This window comes from Temnothorax americanus, unplaced genomic scaffold (genome assembly GCF_048541705.1).
Source record: "Temnothorax americanus isolate GAGA-0224 unplaced genomic scaffold, ASM4854170v1 Scaffold85, whole genome shotgun sequence".
NCBI lineage: Eukaryota > Metazoa > Arthropoda > Insecta > Hymenoptera > Formicidae > Temnothorax > Temnothorax americanus.
The window spans coordinates 74,134-83,918 of NW_027509808.1; the positions used below are offsets into that span (position 1 = coordinate 74,134).

The 9,785-nt window shown below is 31.3% G+C and overlaps 1 protein-coding gene across 2 annotated transcripts; it reads left to right on the forward strand.

Annotated features, from left to right (window-relative positions):
* Positions 1-1,286: 1,286 nt before the first annotated feature.
* Nompb (intraflagellar transport protein 88-like protein nompB) lies at positions 1,287-9,469 on the forward strand. 2 transcript variants are annotated; one of them, XM_077424519.1, is made up of 16 exons: positions 1,287-1,770; positions 1,923-1,973; positions 2,364-2,536; positions 2,624-2,819; positions 3,422-3,639; positions 3,739-3,970; positions 4,339-4,496; positions 4,588-4,774; positions 4,843-5,029; positions 5,151-5,298; positions 5,412-5,523; positions 5,633-5,701; positions 5,809-6,109; positions 6,321-6,437; positions 7,016-7,127; positions 8,703-9,469. In XM_077424519.1, the coding sequence occupies exons 1-16, from the start codon at positions 1,636-1,638 to the stop codon at positions 8,704-8,706; spliced, it is 2,400 nt and encodes a 799-aa protein (XP_077280645.1). In that variant the 5' UTR covers positions 1,287-1,635; the 3' UTR covers positions 8,707-9,469. The 2 variants fall into 2 exon arrangements, with proteins under 2 accessions (XP_077280645.1, XP_077280643.1); XM_077424517.1 differs by lacking the exon at positions 8,703-9,469 and having other exon boundaries at positions 1,289-1,770; positions 7,016-8,672.
* Positions 9,470-9,785: the final 316 nt, after the last annotated feature.

Genomic DNA, 9,785 nt, shown 5'->3' on the forward strand with positions numbered 1-9,785 from the left:
ACGTTGTCGTTCGTGTGATTTCTGCAATTCCTTTCTCGTGAATGAGAAGAAGAAGAAATCCGGTTGTGGAGTGTTGCAAAGTGAACGTACATCGAATATTCCGTTCCTTCTTGTGTCGACTGAAACGAGTGGGATATCGTCGCTGGGCGAAATGAACGCCGAATGCCGTGCTGGATCGCCGACGACGCCGCACGTAATCCCTCCCGGCTGTGATTTAGCGGAGTTTCAGCTGTAGTGTGCCGTGATCGGTGAGTGAATTGTGAGAAATAAATGTTTTGAAGTGCGATATACCCGAATCTTAATAGAATCGTTGTTCCGCGTGTCACAGTGAAACAATAACCTCGAAATTCGCGTCCCCTGCCGTTTCGATTCCTACTCTGTAAATAAGTGATCACGCGGAGAGATGCAATTTTCGTTAAGTGCGGGAATTAATGATCAATTTAATGATTGAGGAGAACGGTCGCGCATCCGGCATTCTCAATTTACTTGTCGCGATCGCACACGATCGCGAACGAGAAAGCGAGCAATTGCTTCAAGATGCGTATGAACATCGAGAGTGCGAACAATAAGCTTAATAAATGTGCGTCCACGAATACAATTCCGTTTTTCGTTAAAAAACATGCACGTATTTCTCTCGTTCGCGTAATTAATTCGTCGCAAATGTTTCAAATTTATTTGCACGTGTCCTCCTTTATTTGTTATAAATTTTACTTTTTGCAAAAAATTAACGTGAAATTGTATCGTTCGTAAAAATTTCTTCGCGATCGTTCTCGCAGCACTGTTGCTTGTTCCCCAAATATTATTCGTTTTGCTTACAAAATTTTCCATAAACGAGACCATTTCATCGTATTTCGTGCTCTTGTCTTGCAGATTTATTAGCAAGGAAAGGAAAGAATGTGTTGTGTCAGTACAATTGTCAGTTTGATTGCGGCGCTTAAATCTTCTTTAAATTTTCTATTCTTAACATTTCTTTTATTCCGCTTTACTTTTTTTAACTATGTTGTTTTCTTATTTTTAATTTCTTTGGCTTTTTTATTATTAATTTTCTATTTTTATCTTTAGTAGTTATTTTGTGATTTCGTTATTCTTAATTTCTTTTTTTTATTCTTAATTTTCTTACTACTACTACTATGTGATGAACTATTTTTTATTTTATATATATACATTTCATGTATATTCAATATAACACACTCTCTAACAATTGATAGTACTTAAATAAAATTATGTTAAGAAATAATTTAATACATTTAATTTTGTGTCCACTGAATTGTACATACTGGCAAATATTTTCGCGCTTAGACATTTCATAGTATTTTACTTCATTACAGTATATACCGAGAGGGCGTTAGAGTACTTAGTGAGAGAAACAGTATAGCTCTCTTATCCTGAAACTCCTCTATACTGCATTCATATTTCATGGTATCAGCTGTCAGCTATTGTTCTCCTCACGCTTCATACAATTTGGAGTATATTTTCCAAAATAGTTTTTCCATTTAATTTATCAATTTAAATTGTGTTTATGGAAATATACATAAAATAATCACAGTGTATAAATCGATTGTTTAACCTATAATTAAGGGTATTGTGCCCAAAAGAAGAAGCACAATTATACGAAATACCGTAAATTTTTTGGCTATGTCTTCCGCAAGAGTTGAGGATGACATTTATGCAGGATATAATGATTACCCATCGGTGTATAATATTAAGGATCTCGAAGAGGATGAGTTATTTCAGGAAGTTATCGAGACAAGTTATGGAAGAAGATCAATAGTGAGTATAATGATTAGTTATTACATTTCTGGTATTGCTGAAACTCCTATATCCAACATTTTCTACTGCATAACACAATATTTATTACTAAATTGCAATTAAATACTTATTCCTTTTCTTGCTATACGTATATTGTGTTTCATATTTGACAGTTTACTCCAAAAACACCAGGAACCGCGATGCGTTTTGGAACGGCAAGTCGAGTAAGTTATCCAGAGTTTATATATAGGTACATGTAGTAGGATATGTAACAAACAAATATAAAGTAGGATGTAAACAACGCAGTTTCTGTGAATTTAGAATCAATTTTTTCTTAGCGCGATAAAGAATGTTTCATAAAATGGGTTTTATAGGTGTGCATTGACAACACCATCATATTTTGTAATTCATTTTAGATCAAATCTTTCTTATAGAGATTTGTTGTGTGAAAAATTAAAGAAAAATTAATTTCAAACTACTAGATAAAGAATCTATCATTGAGCAAGATATTTTATATATCTTGCTATACTTTCAGAATTTTATGATATTACACGCTTGATTTTGTATGACATATTCTGAATGTAGTACTCAATTTTGGGCTTTTATTTTTCTAGTTTCAAAGAAGTGGCACTACTTTATCAATGCAACCTATGACCAGTGGGCTTAGACCTATGACAGCGGTGAGAAGTGCGGGATATACCAGCAGCCGAGAGGCTTTTGATCCTCTTAACATGGGGACCAGTTCTAAAGTTCCCGCGCCTGCATTGGAAACCAGCAAAGAAGACACGTAAGGCATATTTACATTTTTATTACGTGTATATAATATTAGAAGTGCTATATTGAAATATATTTTTATGATTTTTTTCTCTTTAAGACCAGAGGAGAAGATAAGAACAACGGAAAGAAAAATAATGAGTTTGATCGAAACTACTGCACAGGCAGCCTCGGAAAATAATATGAAGGTCGCCTTGGAACGCGCGCGCGAAGCTTCCTCGAGGGAAAGGGCACTTATACGTTTGCAAGAACAAGCTGGTCTGAGTGATAATCACAATATAGACTTAACGTTTGCTGTAAGTTCATTGAATCATTATAATCTCTTATATTGTAATTCTTTGTACCAATGGTCCGATTTAATTGAACCTTGGGCCTAATTTTTACGCTTGTTATTCCTTCTGTCGTTTACATCTTAATAACGAATTGCCGAATATGCGAAAGTAAGACCCTGTCTCACAAACGGTATTATCGTACTATCTGGGATTTGTCAAAACGTTAAAATTTTTCTTTTTTTAAATAATTCTTATTCTTTTAATAATAACAATACTAAATTTGCTATTGTTAATTATTATTTCTGAATCTTTTAATTTTTATAACATTTTATTTAAGATTCTTGATCGTTGCAGTCATTGAATTTTTACATTAGATATGTAATTTATCTTTATGATACATGGAATGATACGATTAATCGTACAAAGAACTCGCACATATACTCATATATTATGTAAAATTATAATTATAGAATTATAATTACATAATGCTACATTCATTATGATTGAGACAGAATATCGTGTATTTTAATTACTCGCGTCTGGCAATTTGTTGTTGAAACGCAAGCAAAGGAACAATGAATGTCAATTCAGAAATCGGATCAAAAGTTACAATTTATTTTCCACAGGTACTATTCAACTTAGCAGTTCAATACACGAACAACGAAATGTATACGGAGGCTATAGCAACTTATCAGGCTATAACAAGGAACAGGATGTTTAGCAATAGCGCCCGACTCAAAGTAAATATGGGTAATATTTATGTAAAAATGGGACAACTCTCTCAGGCTATAAAAATGTATAGAATGGCGTTTGATCAAGCCCCGACAGCTCACAAGGATCTAAGGTGAATACATCTATACATCTGTCAATTTGTACAATGGAGAACTGTCGAAGAACGATTGTGCCGTTGCTAATAACAATTAACCTGGCAAATATTTCGCAGAATAAAGATTATGCATAACATGGGAATGTTATTTGTGCAAATGGGTCGGTTAGAAGAAGCAGCTAATAGTTTTGAATGGGTGATGAGAGAGAGATCTGAGTTTAAAGCGGGTTTGCACGCTGTTTTATGTCATTTTGCGTTGTCTCATCGTGATAAGATGAAAAGAGCTTTCTTAGAGTTACTAGAAGTACAACTTAATGTAGATCAGGAGGACAAGTATAGCATAAATCCCGTGAGTTTGGCACGATTATACTGTGTTTGTTAAAGCTATATATCTCTTAAAGAGTTTTCAACACCTGCACTGCTATATATCACAGTGTGTCTTATAATTCACATAAAGGTGCACATATTACAATAGTATATTTATATAGCAATTGCCTCTTTTCATCAAGTAATTCACACGGATTTCTCATCTCTTTTTTTATTTCTGTCAGGTATATTTTATTTGTTATATGTATTGTATATGTAAATATTAAATGATGGTTATTTCGTTATTTGTGAATATTTTTATTTAGATATAACTTTTTGTTCACATGTATAGATCATGAATTAAACATTAAGCTATGCTACCATGACTTATATTTTGTTATTTATATATAGGATGATGCTGAATCTAATATACTAAGTGAAGTTATAAAGAATGACGATTTGTCAAAATTAGAGAAAGAAATGAAGTTGGAAGCTGAGAAAACTATACTTTGCGCGGCAAAGCTTATAGCGCCTGTTATTGAGGATACACTTACATCTGGATTTGCTTGGTATACTTTAAACACTTATAATGTTTAAAGAATTACATTACATTTTAAATCTATGATGTTTCTTGATAAAAATTGACGTAACTATTTTTAGGTGTGTTGATGCCATCAAGTCCTCGGCATTTGGTGTTCTAGCTGCTGATTTAGAAATAAACAAAGCTATGGTATTTTTGCACAATCGAGAAACACAACTAGCTATAGATACGTTAAAAATGTTTGAAAATCGTGACACCAAAGCTAATAGTGCGGCAGCAACTATGCTTTCGTTCATTTACTATCTCGTGAGTAATATTTATAGATATCTGCAGATATTGGTTTGTTTCTTGCATCTAAGCAGAAAATTCTTTAGCAAGGAGATTATGATCAAGCAGAAAAGTATGGTGAAGCTGCTCGTAACGCCGATGCTTACAATGCAGCGGCCTACGTTAATTTATCCGCTTGTGCAATCAAAAAAGATGAACTGAATGTTGCTAGGGAGCTGTTATTATGTGCGTTAGAGACAGATGCTAGTCATGTACAAGCACTGTACAATTTAGGTAATAATTTTTCAATATTAATTATCCTTTTTTGCGCTATATATATTTTTCAATTTTTATTTTATATAACTTCTTAATGCATATATTATTTTATTAATGTTGATATGTTTTTTACGTATAGGTTTAGTTTATAAAAAAGAAAATATGTATGAAGAGGCCTTAGAATGTTTTTGGAAAATTCGTAATATCATCAGACATGATCCACAAACATTATTTCAAATTGGTCATCTATATCAATTGATAAACGATATTGATCAAGCATCTGAATGGTATTTTAATTTTAACTTTAATTATATATATTATACTTTATTTCTTTAATTTTATATAATTAAATTCTGATATTTGTATAAATATTTTTTAATTTGAATTTTATTTCAAACAGGTATAATCAATTGTTAGGTATAATACCATCTGACCCAGGTGTTTTACAAAAATTGGGAGAAATGTATGATTCGATAGGAGACAAGCAGCAGGCATTTCAATTTTATAATGACGTGAGTGTTTTTTATTTCATCTTATTAACTAAATCTTTAAGTTGCTTATAATCGTATGTTAATATTTTGTGATATGTATTTATTAACTATATATTATTTTTTGTTATAGTCCCACAGATTTTATCCCGCTAATTTTGAAGTGATAGACTGGATTGGGTCCTATTTCATATCAATGCAGGTACAACTTTTGTTATTAACAACATGTTCTTGATAATACATTGTTTTTGATGTGTGATGAAGTTAAGATATTATATATATTTTTCTCTCTACTACTTTTCTTTTAAGGTTGCTGAGAAAGCATTGACATATTTTGAAAAAGCAGTAGAGCTTGCGCCAGATGAACCAAGATGGAGATTATTAGTCGCCGCGTGTTTAAGACGCACTGGACAATTTCATAAAGCTCTCACTGAGTATCAAGATATCTATAATAAATTTCCGGATAACATAGAATGTCTAAAATTTTTAATCAGGCTGTGTAGCGATCTGGGTTTAAAAGAAGCACAAATGTATGCAGTTGAATTAAAAAAAGCCGAGAAAGCTAAAGAACTGAAAGAGAGACAAGGTTCAGCAAGACCAGGCACAACAGGTATATGTTTTAATAATGACCAATATTTGAAAGTAATAATTAAGTAACGTTTTGTAATAATTGGTACACACATTGAGATTCAATAAATTTGAATTGAACACTTCAGTTGCTAATTTTCGTCAATTATTAATGTTTATGTTGAGTAATGTGTACGATAATATAAATTATTTCTTTCAAATTTTAATTAACCTTTAATATCTTTTGTTTACAGGTTCTAGAAAGAGTAATAGTGGAACATCATCGCGAGCTGGTTCAGGATTGAGTGTAATGTCAGATCATAGACCAAGTCCGGATCGACGACCAATTTCAGGCCGAAATGATTATCAAGGTACAATTATATATGAAAATTTTTGTGAAATTAAATCATTTCTCATATATCAATTGTTTTACTGATTTACTCTAATAATCTCTATTGAATAAATATTAAGTCTTGGCAATTATACATATTTTATCTTATGATTTTATTTCTGCGTTTTGTATATTTTTAACTCTTTTAACTGTAGTAGAAACTTTTGCCATATGATTTTAATATTACATGAATTTTGTGGAAAATTTAGTGGTTATTTAGTTAGTAATTTTAGTACGATTACACGTTTCCATTGAAAGCAAACATCAGCAAAAGTGATGTACAAGTGGTGCGCGAGCCACTCTAATGGATTGAATAAATGATGGATGACTGCGGTCGCTTTGACTAGTCTATTCTTGTTCTCTCTTTATCACTTAATACACTCGGTAGATCATTACATATCACTGATCGGAGTTGTGAATCTAAGGATATTGCTAGAATATTTGTATCATATTTGCATATTAATATCTTTGTCTAGTGATTATATAACTGTTTGAATATATGTTATTCATTTATTCATTAAAGTTCTTAAAGTCATGAAAATTTCCAATTACTTTTAGGTATGAATTATGTAGATCCTATAGGACCTCTTCCTACTCGTCCTATGACAGCAGCTGGAAAACGAGATGACGATTTTGGAGACGAAGAACTCGGAGATGATCTCCTGCCTGAGTAATAATTTTATCACTTATTTTTTATTATATAGATTTATATATTTTCTGATGAGAACGATTGTAGAAACACTAAAATGTATTGTAAATTATATTACGTCAGCACAAGTGACTTTTACACTAATATTTAAATTACATATTTCATAATAAAAATTATCAAATTGGGATCATCAAAAATAAAAAATTTTGTTAAAGAAAATATATCGTATTAATTACGTTTTTTATTTTATTTGTATCTTAAAAATTTTAGAAAATGTGTAATTTCTTTAATATTATTTATGGCACATTGTACAACAACATGCAACTATACGTTTAATTATTTTTTATAATATTACACAATATTTTTGTCATATTAATGTTAGCAATTATATTTAATATTAGTTAAGTGTCACGTGTGTATCAGTTCTATTGTAATTGCTATTGGAATAAAGTCTCGCTTATAAAAGGGTTATTCATCTAAATTTGTAGCATATATCATATATATATATATATATATATATTCATATAGTTCTATTAATAAATTAAAGATTTTAATGAGATGGGTCAGCGGATCAAACGTTCACCCTTTCGAACGATCAGCCTTACAGAGGGTTTTGAATATGTTTGACATTATTAATCGTGTGTCAATTCTCCACACAGTTCGCGAAATCCCTTTACGTTGTGTGCCGTAGGATTATATAATTTATTTTTTTACAATTTTTCTACATTTGTAATATTAATATATATTTAATAATTACTGTATAAACTTGACAAATATTTTACTGCACTTACATTGGAACGAACAATGGAACCATTTGTACATAATTTACGTTATATTGTTGAATTATATTTTGTATTTTATCGAATTTTACGAACTGCGATTCGATCCAATCGAACGTACTCGAAGGACTAGTAGCGTTTTTTCTTGGCTGCACTATCGCCCTGCACTGCCCTGCACTACCCAATAGCGTTGCATTAATGTTGCACTAGTGTTGCACTAGTGGGCAATAGTGCAGCCAAGAAAAAACGCTATAAGATTGGTCTTTACTAAAGGGGAAGGGAGGATTGGGCAATTGCAATGATCTAAATTTAAATACACACATCAGCCGTTTTAATCAAACTCCATTCAGCTTATATAGTCTGTAGAGACGGATGTTACTTTATTGCTTCTCTGTATATGCATATGTATATATACGTGTACATATATGTATATATACATTGTATCATATGTTTACGCCTTACATACAAAAGTATTGTGCATTTTCGTTCACTTTGATTGCATATTTCTCTTATTTCAAGAGCGGACCAGTCAGTTGATTTAAAACATTTATTTAGAATTACGATTTTATTAATTTATTATTTATTTACTTATTTTTACAATTTATGATTAAATTAATAAACTTAAATTCATTATAATTATATGTGTTAATAATTAAACATGACGAAGTTATTGACAAAACGAAATTATTGTTTTAGTCGGACGATTTTTTAATCTGTTTATACACATTTGTGCGTATATGTTCCTATATAGTGAGAGTTTTCCTTTGTGACGTAAACGTCGGTATGAAATGACGTTAATATATTTTTTAAATTTAAGATAACACATGCAACAAAAAGTCGGAGTCAAAGATAAAACGAGTCACAATGAAAAAATCGAACAGTTAATAGGTTTCGTTTGACCGATGATGAACCATGTGTTCCATGTGATATCAACGTATTTATTTGTGTCTCCACACGTGCGTGTAGATACGTGAGTACTGAGAATGAATGGATTGACGTGGCTATCACGCGAGATGCGTAAGCCACGTGCGATCATAAGCGTGCTTAATAATATCTCGCCAAATGTACGGGTGACTTAAAGTCGCGCGAATTAAGTATTTTTCAGATCTTTTTAATTTTTGAAATAATTCGAGCTTTTACTTTTTAAAACACAAAACATTGAAGTTTTGTTTCTATAAGGGATAGTCAATAAGTAACTGCGCAATTGAAATAGTATCGCAATAATAATATTAAATCTTAGCTCCGATACTAGAATTCTTTTCATTTTTTTTATAAACGAAAAACGCTATATAAATGATTGATTTCCCGATTAAACATTTAATTATTTGGGGATTTTTTCTCTTACTAGACTTCAATTATTGGTATATTGGTGATAAATAATAACTTCTGAGATGTAATTAATCACCTTTGTTAAAAGGAGAATTTCAGAGAATTTAAGATTCAATATTTTAAGTTGTGCTCATAATCTCACAAGCATGTATTATTTTCTTTACCACGTTCATATTAAATAGTCAATACTTCACACTGACCGATACTTCACATTAGTCGAATCAAACCATTAAACTTCTTTAATTAATTCCAAATTGATTATTCCTTAACGAAAGTATTTCAGAATCATAAACAGAGAGAGAGAGAGAGAGAGAGAGAGAGAGAGAGAGTGGAAGAAATAACAAGAGAGGATACTGTTAATATAAATAATCTCAAAAAATGTCATCATATAATTTCGAATCAATCTTACTCTAACTTTTGGATTTGAGAGTTTCATTCGATTAACTTTCGGCAACATCAGAGATATCAAGTGTGAAAGGCTACAGAAATCGGAAAGCTACAGAAGAAAGAGAAATAACATTTGACCAAATATTTACTGAGACTTCAAATTCGGTTCCGAATTTATCAACAA